The 22327-nt window shown below is 56.6% G+C and overlaps 2 protein-coding genes across 2 annotated transcripts; both read left to right on the top strand.

Moving 5' to 3' along the window:
- Positions 1 to 2899: 2899 nt before the first annotated feature.
- Positions 2900 to 8865, top strand: LOC123344110 (protein FAM205A-like). The gene is made up of 4 exons (XM_044979908.1): positions 2900 to 3220; positions 4068 to 4119; positions 5302 to 7894; positions 7935 to 8865. The coding sequence occupies exons 1-4, from the start codon at positions 3074 to 3076 to the stop codon at positions 8863 to 8865; spliced, it is 3723 nt and encodes a 1240-aa protein (XP_044835843.1). The 5' UTR covers positions 2900 to 3073.
- A 36-nt stretch (positions 8866 to 8901) lies between these two features.
- LOC123343668 lies at positions 8902 to 14120 on the top strand. The gene is made up of 2 exons (XM_044978905.1): positions 8902 to 12783; positions 12824 to 14120. Exons 1-2 carry the CDS (start codon positions 8902 to 8904, stop codon positions 14117 to 14119), a joined length of 5178 nt encoding a protein of 1725 aa, XP_044834840.1. The 3' UTR covers position 14120.
- Positions 14121 to 22327: the final 8207 nt, after the last annotated feature.

Below are 22327 nucleotides of genomic sequence, written 5' to 3'. Positions count from 1 at the left end.
GCCCTTACAGACACGTCAGGAGTACCATCTGATCTGTGGTCATGAAGACATACTTGGACACTTTCTGGATGGAAGTGTGGACATTCCCAGTGCTCCTTCCAAGCATATGGACCGGTTAGGGTGGGTGTGGGCTCCCACATACCGAATCCTGCTGGGTCCATGGGGAGGATGCCTGTGGGACTGTAATTGTTTACCGAGACATCTGGGGAAATTAGACCACCTGGTATCTCCAACTGATTTCTAGACAGTACCCCTAGCTTGACATCTGACATTTTGGATAAGAATAGAGAGTCAATGGACATTTTGGCCGTTAGAACCACCACAGCTCAGTGTATCTATAAACTGCAGCTAGGGGAAGTTGTCACTGTTTATGACAATATTTGTTGAGAGGGTGGAGGTCAAGGAACTACCCTGACGGGACACCCATTTTTTTCGAGCTAATGATAGCTGTGTGTGCGTTAATGCCACCACTTTACAAGATATACATATTGATTTTGCCACTGCTGCAGGCAATTATATCATTTACTGGCCTGCAGATAGAATGCAGATAGAATGTTGTAAGTAGTTCTTAGATTTTAGGTATATTTTGATTGGACTAGAATAATGCCTGATCGGTTTCAAAATTTGCTTTCATTGTTACCAAAGGTTCTAAGAATCTCTGAATTGCAAGGGCAAATTCCCATGCTTTAGAATATATATCAAGCTGGAAGGAATGCCTTTCATACAGCTTATAGAGTGTTTACTTTATGTACTAGGTATGATGTTTTGTGCTTTGTGTTCACAATTGTACAACAGCCCCATTATATTATTCCTATGGGATTGTTATTGTTTGTAATGTTGTTAGTTAATTTAGGATTATATTATTGTTGTTGTTGTTGTAAATAACGTAAGAATAGCAATACCTTTCATGTTCATTCTAATCATGCATTGTCATTACGTCCCATGACGGTTGACATGTTTGCTGTAGAATCTGAAGTCCATGGTTTCATGCGAATTGAGAGTTGAAATTGTTTGTTGTACTAGAAGTACAAAAGGGGGGAGTGTGGAAGCCAGTAAATAATTAACAAGGTTTTAAAGAGATCTTAATGAATGTTAGTTAGCATGAGTTAGGTTAACTGTGACCCTGGTGACGTGAGGAAGCAAGATAATGTAAGACAGAGGGAATTGTGTGAAAGTTATTACGACCTTGCAATATGCAGTCTTGCAGTCTTGTTTTTCTAGTGAGATAGCAGAGAAGCTTATGTATAAACAAAATGTATTTGTTGCTTTTTACTGTCTGTATTATTGTTAGAAATTGTCTGTAAAAGGTATAAAGGCTTGCTGTGATTGTTTACCAGTTGAGAGACCTGTCCAGGACTGGGGTGACCCTGTGTCCTATGGCACTCTCTCCCTCCATGGTAATTACTGGAGAAATAATAAAGTATTTGGTTTTGCTGCACCCAAACGAAAAGCGAGAACTGAGTTTTTCTTCGACATTCTCAAGGCCCTGCCCCCATCCCGCTTCATCTCCCCATTCCCTTGCCCCCATGCAGCCCCTTCTCCCCGAGGCTGTGCCTTCATCCTGTCCCTTCTCCCCGAACTCCCCACCCCACATTGCTCCTTCTCCCCAAGACCCTGTCCCCACCCCACCCCTATGGGGGCCTGCATGTACCTTAAAAAATAGCCTCGGTTTAATGATGTCCCGACATGCAGGTCTAGTACCCAGAAAAAGTAGACGGGTGTGACCTAAACCTGATGAGAAATGTTACGCTGAGTTTTATATTGCCTGCTCCGACCAAAGTACAGCGTACTGCCAAAGACAACGGCAACGCCTGGCAGGTTGTGTCAGGCAGACTTGTAGACCGTGAAGGGGTACCTGCATGCACTGTCTGCCTGTACGCTACACAACGTAGGCTGTGCATCAGCAGACATGTGTCGTCAAGCGACCTGGGTCTAGGCTCTGCTACTGACTTGCTGTGTTGTCTTGGCCCAGTCAGCAAATTCAGCAAAAATATTTCTTTTGAAAATTTGGACCAGGTCTAATAATAATACAGGAATGGCTGTCACGCTAATTCCCAGATTTATCAAAAATAAAACTCCACAACTCAGTTTACTTTTATTTATTTAAACTCTACATGAAAAATAAGAGGGCTATCAAAAGGTCACAAATGGGTTGCAAACAGAACAGTTTGTACTATATAATTTCAGTGTTATGACCCTCCAGAGTGCAAAAATCTTGATTCAGGTCCCATAAAAATCGAGAGATTGGTTCCAAAACCATGATTAAAAAATAAATAAATTTGGATTCTGTTTATTCACCTTCTGGGTTTTCAATCTTTAGGATGCACTTGGGTCACATTTTTTCTTTTCTGAACAACCATGAATGCCAGAAACTTACTTGTTGTTGTCATGGAAGCTGAGAGTCTCATATAAGCACGTGACTCCAGCAGTTGAGGCTTTGCATCAAATGTAGCGAATCTCCTGATAAAATGCAAGCATGGGCAATGTTGTGTGAATGTGTACAGTAAATGGAGATATCTTTAGTCATACTGAGCAGAGAATTGCTTATCAGATTTTCTTCTGAAAATTCTCCTCTCCCTGTCTCTGAATTGAACAGTGCCAGGGTGGAAGATGGTGGCACATAAGAACGGCCATATTGGGTCAGACCAAAGGTCCATCTAGCTCAGTATCACGTCTTCTGACATTGGCCGGTGGATGTTGACAGACAGACACCCGGTCTGGGGACCAGTCCCATCCAGAGCCTCACAGCGCCTGCCTGATTCACTGTGGTGTTACTCCAATTTAATGCCATTCTCCAAGGGGTTATGCTGGTGAATGCCATTCCAGAAGGATACAGTCTCTAAGGTACAGTCTCTAAGTACCTACATGGGGTGCTGGGGAGGGGCTGCAGGGAGCCAGGGTCTTGCCCACCTCTGATGCCTGCAGTCCCTTTGTGATGTCAGGACCCACCTGGTCCTGGCCCTTTATGATGCGTCACTGGAACAAACAGCCCCTCAGGTGAGATCCAGCCACAGCAGTAGCAGGGAGTGTAGTGTCTCCACCCCCAGTGCGCGTCCAGACTGTCCTCCCCAGCATGTTTGACGCGGGAGTGGGGATCATGCAGAGCTGGTTCTGTGCCTGCTTTGACAGCTCCTGGGTGTTGTACACCTGCGTCCTTCTGGTCCTGGTCATCTGGGTGGCCATCGTGACTCAGCACAGCTTCTCCTGGAGAAGCAGGATGGTAGGAGGACCCTCCCCCACCCCCCACCCCCAAGCCGTCCTGCGCTCTCAGCAGAGCTTGCCTGGACACAGCCTCATGGAAGGGAGGGTGGGAGCGCCCGAGGCCCCCTGTTCTGACCAGGCCCCATTGGGCTGGTGGGGCACATCCACACAGAGAGACAGGGCCACAGACAGCGCTCGTGGCTCCATTCATTGGTTGTTCCTTACTGCCCCGACCACCAGCTAGTGCTAGAAATGCCAGGGCTCTCCCTCATGGTCCCAGGGTTTCTGGCACCCCTGGCACTAAGCCGGCTCTGGCCAGTTATTTCCCTCCGCTGGGGGAAGCTGACCAACAAACCCTCCCAGCTCCCTCCCAAAGCCACAAGCTTTCCTGGGTCCCTGGCCTCCCAGCCGGCCAGGGAGAGCAAGCAAGAGGTGTGGGGAGAAAGGGGGAATCCAGGACAGATCTTTGGGTTTGGTCAGTTGGGGATCCTGCCTTGGGTCCCAGAACAGTTGGGGAGCTGGGCTCGCAGGTGGGAACCATGGGAGTCGGGGAGAGAAGAGGAAACCAGAGCACATTGCGAAGCCCAAGGGCCTGGTCCCTATTCGACTCATAACACTGGGGGCAGAAATCACCCACTCTGGTGTGGCGATGCCTCGATGTCGGCGGATGGGGGACCCAGGATTGTTCCAATGACACTTGGATGGGGAGCCCGGGGCATGGCCGAAGGAGCCTGAAGTTCTCCAGCTGCAGGAGGTGGAGGGAAGCGTGGGCACCCCTAGCACCGGGCTGGGCTGGGCGGGAGGCTGGCACTGCACGGCCTCAGTCTGGGTACCACGTAACTCTGCTGCTTCCTTGGCTCCCGCAGGCTCTTCTGGTCAGCAGGCTCCGGTGGAGGGGGATGGAGGACGAGGGAGAAGGTAAGGCCCTGCCTCACGTTCCCTGACGGCTCCCTGGCTCAGAATCCCAGGGCTTCTCCCAAGCCCTCCACCCTGGCCCAGGGGTCCCACACGAGGCCCCTCAGACTTGGCCTGCCCCTGGGGATAGGAGCAGGAGCCAAGGTGCTGACTGGAGCCGGGATAAGCTGACATGCTGCTAACGAACCGTCGTCAGGGGGCTTTGCAGCGATGGAGGCAAATACCCGATTGTCTGTCCCCTCTGGCAGGTTGTCCCCATGTCCTCCAGGGCTTTGCGCAGGCTAATGGTGAGCATCGGGGGGAGCTATCTGCCCTTCCCAGAACAGGGCAGCTTTGCCAGCAGGAGGCACTGCCCACTGCCCAGCAGATCTTGTCTTTATTTCACCCCGTCTGCTCTGTCTTGGATAGGGGTGTAGCCCCCTGGCACTCCGTTGCTGTGCATCGTACCAGGGCTTTCAAGGCCAAGGCTGCTAGGTGCTGCCAGCCCCTGACATTTGCCAGAGAGATTTCCTGGGATCCCGCACACTGGCGAGACCCAATTCTGCAGGATGGGGCACCGGCTGGGTTATTTGCACCAGGACCATGTGCCATCCGGGTTTCTGGTACTGGGATAGCGCACCGGCCAGATTCACGGCCCTGGCACGATGCCCGGGCCGGGTTCATGGTGCTGGGACTTCACTGTGGCCAGGTTCACAGCACTGGCAGTGTTTGAGAGGGGGCCCGGCGTGGTGCTGGCGGAGTGTTTCATCGGGCTCCGGGCTCTCACAAGCTCAGCATGCCTGGTTCTGGAGCAGCAGCGCAGAGTGGCCTGGGGCCAGGGCACTGGAATGAGGGGGCCGGGAGGCCATGCCCACTGACTTTTGACTGGCTGTAAGGGCGAGCAACAGGAGGCAGGGCGTGCAGAGAAGAAAGAGCAAGCGGGGGGCAGGCTCTTGGAGGGAAGCAGTGGCGGAGGAGCGGGGCTTGGTGTGGGGGCGAGGCCTCGGGAGGAATGGGTCACAGGCGGGCGGGGCGCTGGGAGAAGGAGTGGCACGGGGCAGGGCCTCGGGGTTAGGAGCAGTGCAGGAATGGGGATTTGGGGTTGGGGTGGTACAGGTGGGTGGGGTCACTGTTTGGGTGCCCGTGACCCCCGCTATGTTCAGGCCCCATCTCTCCTCAGAAGCCCTCTCTGCTGTTCTGTTTTAGGTGCAAAGAAGCAGCGGGTGAAACAGCCGCGTGACCGGCTGAGCTGGAACCCCCCACGCCACGCTCGCCGAGCTGCCAGGCGCCGCTCCATCCGCCAGCTGCTGTGTGACAACTCAGACTGTGCCCTGTGCAACGAGGCGGCCTGGCAAGCCGAGCAGCTGGTATACGCCGACAGGGCCAGCGCATGGGTCCCTGCCGGGCCAAGGTCACCTCCTGCTCCCGCCTCCCACTCCAAAGGGAGAAACTTGCTGGGTAGATCTATGTGGAGAGGCCTGGATGTGCTGCAGTGGTGCCGCTCTAGGACATGTATAGGAGACCAGGTCCTCCCACCTGCGCAGGGCCACTTCCCACCCAGCAAGTCCCGTTCCCCTCCCGAGCGCCAGGCAGGCAGCCGGAAAACGGAGCGCCGCCCACCGAGGGAGGATGAGGAGGGGCTGTCCTGCCCACAGCAAGTCAAAGGCTCCTCCACGGAGCAGGACGAATGTCTCTTCTGCTCCTCTCTCTGGGATGAGACTCTCCTTCGCGGGCAAGAGCAGGCCCAGAGCTCCTCTTCTCTACAGCATGAGCCGCTCCTACTCGCTTGGGAGCTGAGAACTGGATCGAGCCAGCATGAGCCATTTCTTCCCAGGCATGAGGAGTACCCCAGCCCCGCTCCTGCCCAGCACGAGCCCTTCCCTCCAAGCCAAGCGGAATGTGGCTGGGTCGGGAGTTTCCTGCGCAGAGGCAGAGCAAGGAGCCCCCAGGCCGCTCCCCATTGGCAGGCGCATCGCCCCGATTGGGTGCCGTTTCTGGCCAAGTCCCCAGGCGGGACCAGGATGTCAGGGCAGGAGGCCAAACGGCAGCGAGACCGAGAAAGCACAGCACCCAGAGCCACGGGGGAAGCTCCGAGGTCTCTGCCTGGGAGACCCCTGGTGCAGGTCAGCCCTGGAGCCCTGCGTGTGGCCGGCAGGCTCGAATTGGCCGAAGCGGAGACCCCCTTCCTCCAACGTGACGTCAGGGCGAGTCTCGAGCGGCACGTCCAGGTGAAGAGGCTGCAGCACACCCTGGGGCTGCCCTGCACCCTGCAGAGCGCTTTGAAGATCTTCATGCCCCCAGCACCGAAACCCATCGCACGCAAACCCTCGGGGGCAGGCAGGGTGGTGACGATGCCACAGGCCCTGCCCTTCCTGAGCGTCGGCTCCAGGACAGAGCTGGAGCGGCATCTGCAAAGGATGGTGCATCTGAAGAGATGGGGGCTGCCCAGGAGGATCCAGGAGTCCTTGAGGCTGCTGATGCCAGCCACACCTCCACACCCCCGGCTCGGCCCCCTGCCGTCTGGGAAATGGGCTCCAAGGGGGCCAGGCCCAGTGACAAGGGCAGCCCAGACGCCCGGCCTCAGAGCTAGAGCCCCAGCCCAGGCCTCCCAGAGCCCCGCCAGAGTGTCCAAATCTGCGCCCGGCTCGCACTGCTGCAGAGACACTCGGGAGCTGCAGGGGCACATTGCCAGGAAGGGCTTGGAAATCAGACTAGGCGCGCTGCCTGCCGTGCTGAGGAGCTCTCAGAAAATGGCTGCCCTGGGGCGCAGAGACCTGCTCCTGCCTAAACTGATCCCCCCAGGCTGCAAGGCCCCCCTGGCCCGCCACCGGCTCTGCCCCCTGCTCAGCTGCAAGACGGGCAGCGTGGAGCTCAACGTGAGACACAAGCACATCCAGTATCTCCCCACCCTGTACGCGGAGTCCCTGGCCAAGATGGTGCCCTGCCCGCCCGTGCCACCCGCCCCCCTGCTGCCCCTGGGTGTGGCCATCGAGCTCTGCCCCCTGGAAACCCCCTTCATGGCCCCCAAGGGCCGGGAGCTGCTGGAGAGGCATGTCCTGAGGAAGTGGCTGCAGCACGAATGGGGCCTGCCGGGCCTGGTGTGGCGATCGCTGAGGTGTTTCATGCCACCCCCGCCCACGCGCCCCAGGCCCAAGAGGAGCGAACGGCCGGCAGCCATGGAGCTCCGTGTCAGCAGCGGGGCCCCTCCCATCCCTCTGGCCACCAAGAGAGAGCTGGAAGCCCACATCCGGCGGAGGGTGGCCGAGAGGAGGTGGGGGCTCCCCAGGAGGGTGCAGGAGTCCCTGCGGGGCTTCATGCCTCCCACGACCGCAGCTCCGGGGACACATCCAGACACGCAAGGCAGAAGGGCCAGCCGGCCGCTCAGGGGGCTGTCAGCGAGAAGGGCTCCAAGAGAATCACCCTCCAGGGTGGCACCCGTGGGCCCCACAGCGGTGGCTGTCTCCTTAGCCGGGCCCCTGGGAACTGCATGGCGCCAGCAGCTCAGCCGGGACACGTGCCACCAGCTGCTGGAGAGACATGTGACCAGGAAAAACATAGAGATCCGTCTGGGCCTGATCCCCCGCAGGGCCCAACACTCACAGGAAGCCGCCCGCCGGGTGGGAAAGCTCCCCTTGCCCCGGCTGATTCAGCCGGGCCAGAGATCCCTGGAGCTGCGGCCCCGGGAGCTGCTCTTCCTGGAGCAGGCGGCCTCGGATCACCTGGAGCTCAACCTTCTCCACAAGCACCTGAGCTTCAGGTGGGGGCTGCCCACGCTCTACCGACAGTCCCTGGCCAAGCTGTTCCAAGCCAGGCCCCTCGCCCGCCCCGCCGCCCGCCAGCTCCCGCGCAGCTGGGACCGAGTTCACGGAGCAGGAGCTGCCCTTCCTCCCACCGGGAGCCCGGGAGGAGCTGGAGCTGCACGTCAGGAAGAAGAGGCTGCAGCACGAGTGGGAGCTGCCTCTGATCATCCAGAAATCCATGCGGGGCCTGATGGCGGCTCCCCCCGGCCCCGGCCAGCCCAAGGCCCCTCCACCAGCTGATGGGGACGTGGCCGTTCTCCAGCCCGAGCTGTCCTTCCTCAGAGAGGGCAGCAGACGAGAGCTGGAGCTCAGCCTCCGCAAGAGACTCATGCACCGGCGTTGGGGGCTTCCCAGGAGGATCCAGGAGTCGGTGTGGCTGCTCCAGCCTGCCTCAGCCCCTGCGGAGTTCAGGCCTCGCAGCTGTACAGAAAAGGATGCAGAGGGGCCTTTCCTGCTGCCCTGGCACAAGAGCACCGTGCACCTGGAGCGGGGCGTGGGGAAAGCCAGGAGAGTTGTCACTGCTCCCCACCCGTGGCTCAGCCTGGGATGTGACGCTCAGGAACAGCTGCAGATCCACGTGGCAAAGAAATGTGTGGAGACCCGTCTGGGGGCTGTCCCCGCTGCAGTGAGACACTCTTGGCAAAGGCTGCATCTCGTGTCCTGGCTGCCCCTCCCCAAGCTGATCCCTGCTGGGGACAGGGCCCCGAAAGCCAGGAACCCCCTGCTGCCCTTCGTACACCCGGAGGACGTCTGCCACCTCGAGTTGAATGTGCAGCACAAACATCTCACGGCCCTGTGGGGCCTGGGCACTCTCTACTCCCAGTCCCTCAGCAGGATGGTCCCCAGGGCGCCCCCTGGGCCGGTTCCACCCCGTGAGGCTGAAGTCGAGTTCTGGGCACAGGAGGCTCTGTTCCTGGGCCCGGAGGCCAGAGAGGCCCTGGAGCTGCACGTCAGGAAGAAGAGGCTGTAGCACGAGTGGGGGCTGCCTCTCATTGTCCAGAAATCCATGCGGGGCCTGATGGCGGCTGCCCCCCGCCCTGGCCAGCCCAAGGCGCCTCCGCCGGCCGACGGGGACGTGGCCGTTCTCCAGCCTGAGCTGTCCTTCCTCAGAGAGGGCAGCAGACGAGAGCTGGAGCTCAGCCTCCGCAAGAGACTCATGCACCGGCGCTGGGGGCTGCCCAGGAGGATCCAGGAGTCGGTGCGGCTGCTCCAGCCTGCCTCAGCGCACGCGGAGCTTAGGCCCCATGGACCCGCGGAAAGGGATGCAGAGGGGCCTTTCCTGCTGCCCTGGCACAAGAGCACCGTGCACCTGGAGCGGGGCGTGGGGAAAGCCAGGAGAGTTGTCACTGCTCCCCACCCGTGGCTCAGCCTGGGACGTGACGCTCAGGAGCGGCTGCAGATCCACGTGGCAAAGAAATGTGTGGAGACCCGGCTGGGGGCCGTCCCCGCTGCAGTGAGACGCTCTTGGCAAAGGCTGCATCTCGTGTCCCGGCTGCCCCTCCCCAAGCTGATCCCTGCTGGGGACAGAGCCCCGAAAGCCAGGAGCCCCCTGCTGCCCTTCGTGCACCCAGAGGGCGTCTGCCTCCTAGAGCTGAATGTGCAGCACAAACATCTCACAGCCCTGTGGGGCCTGGGCACTCTCTACTCCCAGTCCCTCAGCAGGATGGTTCCCAGGGCGCCCCCTGGGCCAGTTCCACCCCGTGAGGCTGAAGTCGAGTTCTGGGCACGGGAGGCTCTGTTCCTGGGCCTGGAGGCCAGAGAGGCTCTGGAGCTGCACGTCAGGAAGAAGAGGCTGCAGCATGAATGGGGCTTCCCTGCACTCATCGAACGGTCGCTCAGAGCCTTTGTGCCGGCGCCCCCGCTGCCGGGGCCGACCACAGGCCGCCAATGCGCCGAGCTGCACGTCCTCGTCCTGGTGCAAGAGCCTTCGCTCATGGACGGGGACACGAGAGGCCGCCTGGAGCGTCACCTCCAGAAGATGACGCTGCAGCGGAGGTGGGGCCTTCCCCGGAGGATCCAGGAGTCCTTGCGGCTGTTTGCTGCTTTTGCCCCTCCGGCTGGCCCGCAGCTTCCTGGGGCTGGTGGAGAAAAGGGCGTTGGGCAAAGCCGGCTGGGGCCCAGCCAGCCAGACGTCCCCTCAGGGAGCCGCTTGGCAAGAGACAGCAGAACCCATGGCCTTGCTGCTGAGCGGAGGGATGAGCTCCAGCGGCATCTCGCGAGGAAGTGCCTAGAGATCAGGCTGGGGGTGAGGCCGGCCCTGGTGAAGAGATCCCAGAGAGTGGCCAGGGAGGGGGAGAGGATACCCCTCCCCAGGCTGATCTGCGCAGGCCAGAAGCCCCCCAAGCCCAGGGCCGGCTCCCTGGTCTGCCTGCCGCCCACAGCTATGAATACACTAGACATGAACGTGAGACACAAGCAGCTGGTGCATTTCTGGGGGCTGCCCACGCTGCGGGAGGTGTCCCTGTGGAGGATGATGCCGAAGGCTCCGGCTGTGCTGCTGGGGAGCGCAGCAGGGAGGGCCTGGATGCAGATGGGCCTGGCTGGACGCATGGGGGCTGAGGAGCCGGAGAGGAACGGCTACAAGGAGCCGCCTCTGGTCACGGGGCCGCCTCTGGTCACAGCCAAGGCCAGGGACCGTCTAGAGAGCCACATCCTGAGAAAGAAGCTCCAGCACGAGTGGGGCTTACCGCGTGTTGTGCTGAGATCCCTGGGCGTGTTCACACCCCCACCGCCTGGGAGGGGCCCCCCGAGGCAGGTCCAGGCCCCAGCCAGCGAGAGCGTCGCCACGGGCAGCCTGCTCTTCCTGCACACAGAGACCAGGGAGCGCCTGGAGTCACACGTGAGGAAACTGGCCCTGGAGCGGAGATGGGGCCTGCCCAAGAGGATCCTGGAGTCCTTAAGGATGTTCCTGCCGCCTGCCCCACCAGGAGCAGAGCCCAGAGGCCAAACCCAGCCCCTGCTCCATGTCTTCCCTACACTCCCCCAAGGTCCTACAGCCCTCTCCACGGGGCAATCGGAAGAGCTCCAGCGAGGCCCCAGGGAGCCCCTCACCCACCGGTCCCAGCACTGGCTTGAAATGGGGGTAAAGGAGGGCGAAGCCAGCTGCCCTGAGGCAGTGTCCCAACACACCCTGGGGAGCAGCAGCAGGAGAAGCCAGGAGACCTCCCAGACGAGCAATGGGGAAGGGCCCCCCAGCTCCCCACGCCACTTCCCGGAGGACAAGGCAGAGCTGAAATCCACCCTGGACTTTCCCAGGAAGAAGGTGCTGGGAATTTCCCACAGGGCCCAGGAGTCCCAGAGACGGGCCTTGCGCCCGGTGGCCCATGAGTCTTACCCACAGCAGAGAGAGCAGAGCTCTGAGGAAAGTCCTGGGCAGTGGAGGACCCACGATGGCAAAGGAGCTCCGCGGATGGCGGGGCCTGGCAGGCGCTCCCGGAGCTCGTCTGTGGAGACAGCCGTTTGGAATGAGAAGAGGATCTTGTGGGAGCTGGAATCCAGCTTCAGGAGAATAGCCCGGAGCCGCAGCCGCCATGGCCCAGGGGGGAAGCAGCCTCTGTCTCTGGAAATCGTGGGCCACCTGGAAATGGGCCATTGCACATGCTTGGACTGTCCATGCTGCAAGCTAGAGGGGTGGGAAGGCGCCCGCTCTCCAGGGGCCAGCTCTCCTGGGTGGCAGACACAGCGTATCCATGGAAGGGGGTCAGCAACTCTCCTAGGAGATGCGGCAGCTCCAAGCCCTATGCATGCTGAGCCCAGATGGCAGGGGCAGGGCACTCCCAGCATGGCAAAAGATGAACTGCCTGCCTCCTCTCCATCGTCTCCGGAGGGCAGCGAGTCCAGGGCCTCTGACTGGTCTGAGGGAGAAAGCTCTTGTGCAGTCTCTCGCCCAGTGCCCAAGGGGCCCACGCTGGCACGGGTGCATCTTGCTTCTCCGCGGGCCGCGGCACACCGGCTGGACATCCACCTGGCGCAGAAGGCCCTGGGCTCCTTCATCCTGCCACCCTGCGTCATACGCTCCCAGACCATCTATGCTGACACGGCAGCTGAGCGGCTGAGAGCCGCTGCCCAGGAACACAGGCGGGAAATTAACATCCGGCTGCAGCGCAGGAGGGGCCGGAAAAGCCAGCTGGGAGGGCCCCATCAGGAAGCCCTGGGAGAAAGAGCCCGCCCCGCGGGCACAGGAGAGCCGGGATTCCCGACAGCTGGCTCCTTGGGCCAGAGACTGATCAGAGAGTCCCAGAGCCAGACAAACCAGTACCTGTGTGAGACATGCCATGGCCTCTTCACCGCCGGTGAGGAGGGACTCAGCCCCCAGCCCTGTCCTGCCAAGGGGGCTGGGAAGTCAGACGTGGCGAGAACTCAGCTAGAGACTCAAGTGCTCCCGAGGGACAGGGAGATGTCAGGTGATGCCTGCAGAGGGGAGCAAGGTGCATCCTACCAGCGGTCTCAGGATCTGGGCCATGCAGCTGGCGCCCCCCTGTATGAAGGTCCTGCTGGCGCTGAGGATGGAGAGGAAGCGGGGGGCCAGACGTGCGCCCCACTAGTACATCATCCCCAGCCTGTAACCAGAGACAATGTGGGAGACAAAGTTTCGTCCGCAGCCTCCAATGAGCTTGTGGGCTCCCTGTCCAGCAGCCGGTGGCCAGCCAGTCCCTCGGAGCAGCGCCCGCGTTCTGCAGAGGGGCTGTCCCAGTTCAGCACCGAGGGCGAGTGGGAGATGGTCGGGGACTGGGACAGCGAGGCCGTGGCAGCCTGGGATGCAGAAGGAGAAGGCAGCCTGGGGTGGAAGGAGAGGAGGGACACCAAGGGGCGACGCGGCATGAGAGAGATGCCGGCGGAGGGGACAGGCCCCAGGGCTGGAACCAACATGAGGCAGACAGAGGCCCTGGTGCTGACTGAGGCACCGCCTGGGGTTGAACAGCCGCCCCGTGCACCTCCAGGGAGAGGGGCTGAGTCACTGTCCATCCCCTGCAAGGGGAAGGGCTCCACCTTCAGGGGAATCATGCTGGGCTTCCTCAAACGCGTCACCTCCAGGGCATCGGTGGAGAAGAGAGGGCAGGTCAATGGCTGCACCACACGGAGCCCCGCCGCCCCCTCAGAAACTCGCCCCATCCCCCAAGATCGTGACCTTCAACGCCAACGTCCACGTGCGGGCAGAGGTCAGGAGATGCCAGCTGTGTTCCAGCGCGGAGGAGATGGACGGTGCTGGGAGAAAGGAGCCAGCCGCAGCTGCTCAGACCAGGGGGCTGCCAGGGAATGGGGCTCCCCAGGGATCTGGGGCAGCCTCCCCCGATGCCAGGCGAGGAGACAGCGTGACCAGGGGAGAAGAACCTTCTCCAGAGGAAACAGGGCCCTCAGCAGAGTATGGTGGATACCAAGAGCTGGTGACCCTGAGAGTGACCGAATGCAGGGAGGGGAAGGTGCATGACCCCAGTGGGACGCCGGCTGCATCAGCGGGACCTTCCGCCCCGTGGCCACCCCCCCCAGCCTGCCGCGCTGCCAGGGACGCCAGAACAACCGGCAGTCACAAGGGAGAAGGAGGCAAAGGAGTCTCACAGTCTGGCTCAGCATCCCTGGGCTCCAATCAGCCGTCTCCCATGGAGTCCTCCAGAACAAAGCCCAGAGAGCAGAGGGGTCGGGGACTCAGCCCTTCTCACCCACGGGGCCGCTCCAGGAGCTGGGTGGAAGGCCCGCAGTGCAGTGGCAGGGCCAGAGGACCAGACAGCGAGGGGATCCAGGCCCGCAGCAGAGAGTGGAGATCCGGCAGCAGAGGGAGGCCTACCGGTAGAAGAACAAGGTCCAGAAGCAGAGAAGGGGAATCCCTGGTCCAGAATCGGCAGGGCACACGCAGGAGGCCAGGCAAGGCCAGGTCACACGGGGTGGCCACACCAGCCAATGGCGTGGGAGGAAATGCCATCAAGGACACATCCGGGACAGTCGGAGTGTCTAATCTGGAGCGCCGTGGGCACTGGGCCAAGCTGGAAACTGAGCTTCCGCAGCCAGGGTCACGTCCTGGCAAGAGTGCAGGCCAGGTGTGCTGGTTCCACCAGCATCGTGCTCACGCCCACCTTTGCTACGTACACGACAGAACGCCAGCGCTGCGCGGAGAGAACCTGTGTGCTCTGCGGGAGAGGATGCAGGCCCGGCGGAGGAAGCTGTCCCCGTCACTCAACAACGCCGCCTCTGAAGAGGAGAGCCGCCTCCGGGCCTTGGACGAAAGTTAGTGTTGGGTCTTGCAGGTGGCTAATAAACCTCTATTTTGTGTGCAATCCGCAGGAGTGATCTGGGGCCCGACACAGCAGCAGAGGGGAGGGCAGGGTCTAGTGGCTGGCACTACTGTTGCCAGGTGTCCAGTTTTTGACAGGAAGGCCTGGTTGAAAAGGGACCCTGGCGGCTCCAGTCAGCACTGCTGACCAGGCCATTAAAAGTCTACTTGGCAGCACAATGGGGCTAAGGTAGGTTTCCTGCCTTCCGTGGCTTCACACGGCACCCAGAAGTAACGGTATGTCCCCCTTCCAGTACCTACACGTAGGGGCAGCCAGGAGGCTCTGCACGCTGCCTCCACCCCAAGCGCCAGCTTCACAGCTCCCATTGGCCGTGGTTCCCAGCCAATGGGAGCTGCGGGGGCGTCGTCTGCAGACAGGGCAGCATGCAGAGCCCCCTGGCCGTGCCTCTGGGTAGGAGTCGGAGGGAGAACATGCCACTGCTTTCGGGAGCTGTCTGAAGTAAGTGCTGCCTAGATCCTTCACCCTGATCCTCTCCTGCTCCCCAACCCCTGTCCCAGCCCTGACCCCCTCCCACTCCCCAAACCCCTCATCCCCATCCTCACCCCAAAGCCTGCACTCCCAGCTGAAGTCTTCACCCCCCCCCCACCTCAACCCACTGCCTCACCCTGAATTCCTCATTTCTGGCCCCACCCCAGAGCCAGCACTCCCAGCCAGAGCCCTCAGCCCCTCCCGCACCCCAACCTCCAGAGCTAGCCCAGTGAAATGAGCAAGTGAGCGAGGGTGGGGAGAGTGAGTGACGGAGGGAGGGGGATGGAGTGAGAGGGGGCGGGGCCTCGGAGAAGGGCAGGGTGAGGGCAAGGGTGTTCAGATTTGTGAAAGTAGAACATTGGCAACCCCACCTGTGCAGCTGTGACGGAGCTATTCTGGCGGGACCCAACTGAGAGTGCCAAATCAGGACCAATTGCTTAAACTGGGCAGTCACAGCCCTAGGCTGGGGTTTTTCCACCTCTAAGGCACCAAACCAGCCAGACAAAAAGGACTTTGGTCTCACCCCACTGGCTAACCACAAGTCACACAAGCAATTTCCTTAGACACTCCAGTCTCCCAGCATCACCACCAGTGCACTCATCCTGGGGATGAATGGTTATGAAAACCAACACCCCAATAAAAGAAAAAGGTTCTCTCGATCCCAAAGGACCAAGCCCCAGACCCAGGTCAATATACACATCAGATCTTACCCACAAATCACGCTGTTGCCAATCCTTTAGAATCTAAAATCTAAAGGTTTATTTACAAAGGGAAAAAGGTAGAGATGAGAGGTAGAATTGGTTAAATGGAATCAATTACATACAGTGATGGCAAAGTTCTTAGTTCAGGCTTGCAGCAGTGCTGGAGTAAACTGCAGGTTCAAATTAAGTCTCTGGAATACATCCCCCGCTGGGATGGGTCATTCAGTCCCTTGTGTAGAGCTTCAGTTTGTAGCAAAGTCCCTCCAGAGGTCAGAAGCAGGATTGAAGACAAGATGGAGATGAAGCATCAGCCTTATATAGGCTTTTCCAGGTGTAAGAATCTCTTTGTTCTCACTGTGGAAAATCACAGCAAAATGGAGTCTGCAGTCACATGGACAAGTCTCTGCATACCTTGCTGAGTCACAAGGCGTGTCTGCCTTCTCTCCATGGGTCAATTGTGTAGCTGATGGTCCTTAATGGGCCATCAAACAGGCTAGGCAGAGCTAACACCAGCTTGTCTGGGAGGCTTCCCCCAGAAGCACAGCACAAACTTGAAATACAGACAGCATAGAGCCAACATTCATAACTTCAACTAAAAATGATACAGACATACAGACAGCATAATTATAACCAGCAACCCATAATCTGGTCTTAGACACCTTAGATGACCCCCTTTATCTAAGATTTGGTGCCACTGCAGGACCTTGGTTGCAACCCATGTTCTATATGGTCCCAATTTATATCAATAACGTCACAGCAGCGCCTGGCACAACAGGGCCTGATCCCAGCTGGGGCAGCGCCTGTCTCTCTCGCTGTGTCTGGGCAGGGCCTGTATCTCACACTGTGTCTGGGCAGCGCCTGGCATAACAGGGCCCTGATTCCAGCTGGGACAGCGCCTGTCTCTCACACTGTGTCTGGGCAGCGCCTGTCTCTCTCGCTGTGTCTGGGCAGCGCCTGGCACAACAGGGCCCTGATTCTAGCTGGGGCAGCGCCTGTCTCTCACACTGTGTCTGGGCAGCGCCTGGCACAAGGGAGCTCTGATCTCAACTGCAGCTGTGAGATAATTAATGATAACGAGCAGAAGCTGAGCTATAATTAGCATCCTTCGAACTGCATTCAGGCCCGTCAGCCCCATCCTGGAGCAGGGTGCCCTGTGCTGGGCAGACATGGCATACAAGTCATCTCCTGCCCCACAGGCTTAGGCCCCGATCCTGTGGTGAGCTGTGGGCACAGCTATGTCCCTACATGCTGCGCCTCGCAGGAGTGGGGCTAACCTGGGACAAGACGGGACAGGTGGGTGCGGGGCGGCTGCCCGGCCGGCCGTGGGTGTGCAGAGGAGCTGGGTGTGATGGGGAGATGGCCTCAGCTGTATTGTTAACAGAGGGGAACAAGGCTCACAAGGTAGGAGGGGAACAAGGCTCATAAGGTAGGAGCCCCCTTAGGAAGGAATCAAGCATGGGGGACCCAGTGGCGGGGCACAGGCCTGACACTCAAGAGGCCTGGGTTCAATTCCTGCTTCAGACAGGTCCATCCTGGGTGATCCTGAGCAAGTCCCTGCGGCTGGACCCACAAAGTCTCTGGGGTAGAGCGATGCAGCATGGCGCTGTCAGTCACTTCGATCCCTGGGCTCCATGAAGCGGAGCTCGGTGCCTGGGCTCCCTGCACAGTGACTGGGAGAGGTGGGCACCTGGGAAGGGGACCCACAAAGCCAGCACACCAGGCACGGAGCCACATATGCCAGCAAGGTGCTAATGCCCCCCCCACCCCCACTGGAGCCAGTCTCTAGGAAAGTATCAGAGAGGTAGCCGTTTTAGTCTGGATCTGTAAAAGCAGCAAAGAATCCTGTGGCACCTTATAGACTAACACGTTTTGGAGCATGAGCTTTTGTGGGTGAATACCCACTGCGTCAGTTGCATGTAGTGGAAATCTCCAGGGGCAGGTATATATATGCAAGCAAGAAGCAGGCTACAGATAACGAGGTTAGTTCAATCAGGGAGGATGAGGCCCTCTTCTAGCAGCTGAGGTGTGAAAACACCTCATCCTGGATCTACAACCCATCCTGGACAATGATCCCACACTTTCACAGGCTTTGGGTGGCAGGCCAGTCCTCGCCCACAGACAACCTGCCAACCTGAAGCATATTCTCACTAGTAACTGCACACCACACCATAGTAACTAACTCAGGAACCAATCCATGCAACAAACCTCGATTGCAACTCTTCCCACATATCTACACCAGCGACACCATCACAGGACCTAACCAGATCTGCCACACCATCACTGGTTCATTCACCTGCATGTCCACCAATGTAATATACGCCATCATATGCCAGCAATGCCCCTCTGCCACGTACATCAGCCAAACTGGACAGTCTCTACAGAAAAGGATAAATGGACACAAATCAGATATTAGGAATGGCAATATACAAAAACCTGTAGGAGAACACTTCAACCTCCCTGGCCACACAATAGCAGATCTTAAGGTGGCCATCCTGCAGCAAAAAAACTTCAGGACCAGACTCCAAAGAGAAACTGCTGAGCTTCAGTTTATCTGCAAATTTGACACCATCAGCTCAGCATTAAACGAAGACTGTGAATGGCTAGCCAACTACAGAACCAGTTTCTCCTCCCTTGGTTTTCACACCTCAGCTGCTAGAAGAGGGCCTCATCCTCCCTGATTGAACTAACCTCGTTATCTGTAGCCTGCTTCTTGCTTGCATATATATACCTGCCCCTGGAGATTTCCACTACGTGCATCCGACAAAGTGGGTATTCACCCACGAAAGCTCATGCTCCAAAACGTCTGTTATTTTATAAGGTGCCACAGGACTCTTTGCTGCTTTTACAGTCTCTAGGAAACAGATACATTCATGGAGGGTAAGTCCATTCATGGCTATTAGCCAGGATGGGTAAGGAATTGTGTCCCTAGTCTCTGTTTGTCAGAGGGTGGAGATGGATGGCAGAGAGATCACTTGATCATTGTCTGTTAGGTTCAGTCCCTCTGGGGCACTTGACATTGGTCAGTGACGGGTTAAAATCCATGTGCATTTTATACAACAACCTGGTATATGGATTGTGCCAGCTCTTTTCCAGAGCCAAAGTCCAGAGTTTGGTCAGGAGACCAGAGGCCTAGCAAACAGTGATTAGCTAAGAGAAAGCTGGGGTAAACAAGATAACATGCCTTTGCTAAGGTATGCTTGGTCTGTAGAAATGCCAGATGTTGAAGCAATAACAATAATTATGTTTCATCCAATGTTTCAGATTGAACAAAGGATCCTTGTTCCTATTGTGTCAGTCTCTTCTGTAGGGAACGTTCTTCCCACAGATGCAGCCGTGAGTTTATGAAAAGTTGGCACATGTCAGCATAAGATATGGCATCCTTCCACCTCCCTTCCCAGGGACCAGTGCCTGCCTTAAGACATAAAGCGGACAATCTTTATTGCCATATACTTTCACTGTTTCTTTGCTTTAACCCCTAGGAATGTACCTGTTGGACAAGTCCATTCCTATGGACCCCAAATCAGAATTCCCCAAGGCTGGGGATTTTCCACCTCTAAGGCAAACCAAACCAGCCAGCCAGAGATGACTTTGGTTTTACCCCACTGGTTAACCATAAATCACACAAGCAATTCCCTCAGACATTCCAGTTTCCCAGTATCACCACCAGTCCCACTTGTTATGGGGACAAATGGTTATGAAAACCAACACCCCAGTAAAACAAAAAAAGTTTCTCCTGATGCCAAAGGACCAAGCCCCGGACCCAGGTCAATATGCAAATCAGATCTTACCCACAAATCACGCTGTTGCCAAGCCTTTAGAATCTAAAATCTAAAGGTTTATTCATAAAAGGAAAAAGATAGAGATGAGAGTTAGAATTGGTTAAATGGAATCGATTACATACAGTAATGGCAAAATTCTTGGTTCAGGCTTGCAGCAGTGATGGAATAAACTGCAGGTTGAAATCAAGTCTCTGGAACATGCCCAGCTGGGATGGGTCTTTCAGTCCTTTGTTTAGAGCTTCAGTTTGTAGCAAAGTCCCGCCAGAGGTCAAAAGCAGGATTGAAGACAAGATGGAAGAGCTGCAACAGCTTTTTATAGTCTCTTGCCATGTGGTCTCTGCTTTCTTTGTCCCAAAGACAAGCTCTCCAGCACATGGTATGAAAAACCTTAGAATTCTCTCCATAGGAAGGTCCCTGCATAACTTGCTGAGTCATAAGGCGTATCTGCCTTCTCTCAATGGGTCAGTTGTTAGCTGATGGTCCTTAATGAGCCATCAAGCAGGCTAGGCAGAGCTGACACCAACTTGTCTGGGGTGTCACCCAGAAGCATAGCACAAGTTTGAACTACAGACAGTATAGAGCCAATATTTATAACTTTAAATACAAAAATGATACATGCACACAGACAGCATAATTATAACCAGCAAACCATAGCCTTGTCTTAGACACCTTTTTTCACCCACTTTATACAAGACTTGGTGCCACTACAGGACTTTGCTTGCAACTATGATTTATATGGTCCCAGTTAACGTCAATAATGTCACAGACTGTTAGAAGTATGTCCCGGGCGTTCAAGAGCAGAGCACATGTTCGGGGGAACTAGATTGGGGCTAGCGAGAATAGGCCTTTGGGTGGCGGATGCAGCAGACACACACCTGGGAGCGGGTGGCTCTCCGTTACCTTTTGTAACTCTGCTTTAGTTCTAATCACACCTCCCTTCTTTGAGTGCAGACTGTGGCTCCTTTTCATGAATTCCCAAGACAAACCCTGGTACCGGAGGGGAGACCAGAGGAGAAGGCAGAGATAACAGGGCTGTGGGGAACAACAAAGGATCCATTCTGGAGATGGAACAACTGAAACCCCCAAGGAGTTGAAATTCTTGGGTAGTTCAGCAGACTCCGGGAAGAGATTTAGGCAGAGTTTTGAGATATATCTATGCAAGCAGCTGGGTTTGGTGAGAAAGGAGACCAGAAGACAATAGCAATCCTTTTAAACATGTCAGGACTTGATCAGGGGGTGGCTTTATTAGCATGGAACTTGGGCTTTATCTACACTAACCTTTTTGTCAATAAAACTATTCTCTGTCAGGGTTATGAAAAAAAACACACCCCGACCGACAAAAGTTTCACCAACAACAGCGCCGGTGTGGACAGCCCCACGTTGGCAGGAGACGCTCTCCATCCGACACAGCTCCTGCTGCAAAGTAGGGGTGGTTTAATTATGATGGCGGGGAGCTCTATCCTGTCAGCGTAGAGTGGCTACACAGCAGACCTTGCAGGGTGCAGCTGCAGCAGTACATTTGTGCTGCTGTGAGGTGTGTAGTGTAGATATAGCCCCAGTGGGGCAGAGGGAGCAGGTTATTACACACTTTACAGAAATGTGAAGCGCCTTGTGTAGCGCAAAAGAGCAAAACATTTGAAAGGTGAAAGTTTCACCTTAGAAGAGAAAACGAAGGTGAATCCTTTGACGAATTCCTAACTGAACTGGAGCTAATGAGCCCAACCTGCAACAGTGCTCAGGCGGGTGGGGTGAGAGCAGGAGTTCAGCCTAAATTCAGTGCACCTGGAATGATAGATACAAAGCAGCAGACACACAACGGGTTGGTTCGTGCCCTGAAGGACGCTGGGAGTGTTATGTAGAGAGACGTAGGGATACACAACGAATGACAGGGAGTCTGGTCCATTTCCTACCAGTAACATTGAGTAGCAGGTGTTGAGTCTGAACTTTTGATGAGCTTAAACTTAACCCAGACTTGATGTCTCTGTCTGAAACTTTTAATCAAAGCTCTGACCTGCGAACTACTCATGACACCCCTCCTCCCCTTAAGTAGCCATCTCCCCTTTTGTCTTTTTAAATTTACATTTTAACCTGTTTTATCCTGTAGAATCTTGTTTGATTATGCATAACCATTATGATCTGTTAATCACTTTGTTTACTTCTGTGTATAAATATTGATGCTCACCCCTAATAAACTTGCCACACTTACTCCGAAGCCTTTTAAGCTAAGGATAGTGTGAGCCCGTTGATCAACGAATTGGTGTCTGGTCTCTGACAGATTGTGAGCCCCATACCAACTCCGCACGAACTCGGGTGCTGGAGAGGTGAGTAAGGACTTGCTTTTTACCTAACAATTTGGGGGCTCGTCCGGGATATCCTTCTGGTGCGGTGCCTCTGTCCAGTGGTCAGACCACTCATATACGAATTGGCAGGCGCCACGGGAGATTTCTCCCAGCCAATTCAATATTGAGGGGTCGTGTACTGGACAGCAGGATAAACGCCAGTTGGAGGGCTCCTGTCAGACACCATGGGTCAAGGGACTAGCGTGCCTCTTGAGAGTCCACTGGGGATTGTAAATAAGTTATGGAACGAAGGGAAACTCCCAGTACAGACAGGAATGTCTAGGAGGAAGTTGTACACACTGTGTGCAAGAAATTGGACTGGGTATACCGCGGTATTGGCCGACCCGGAGATGAGGTGGCCTTCGTATGGCTCTTTCGAACAGGCTGCCTTAAGAGGAGTAAGGAGCCAGATCGAAAAAGACCATCCGGGACAGTTATGTTACTGGTTTTGTTGGGACACAGCAGCAGAGCTGTGGAAATCTTTAAAAATTATGGCAGTCAGGTATTCTCCCGAGAGTGAATCCCCTCCATGTTATTTCGATGAAGAGTATAAACCACGGCGTGTTTTGACTCGTCAGTTGGTCCCCACTGCACCTGCCCCTATTCCTCCACAGGGGGACTCTCTCCAGAGCGCAGAGGGGAGAAGCAGGACTCCAGATTGGAATCTCTGCAGAGGGATAAGGAGGAAATGGAAGGGCACACCTCGGGAGGAGTTTTGCATGGGAGAAAGAAAGGGAAAGTAGTAAAAAGAAAGAGAAAAAGGAAGAATATAGGTTGATGGCTTTAGCTTTTCGCGGCGGTATTCGAGGCAGAGGCCGTGGCCATGGCAGGGGATTTCAGGGTGCTCGGGGAAGAGGG

Source organism: Mauremys mutica, chromosome 11 (assembly GCF_020497125.1).
Source record: "Mauremys mutica isolate MM-2020 ecotype Southern chromosome 11, ASM2049712v1, whole genome shotgun sequence".
NCBI classification, from domain to species: Eukaryota; Metazoa; Chordata; order Testudines; family Geoemydidae; genus Mauremys; species Mauremys mutica.
This window is presented reverse-complemented; position numbering and strand designations above follow the sequence as displayed.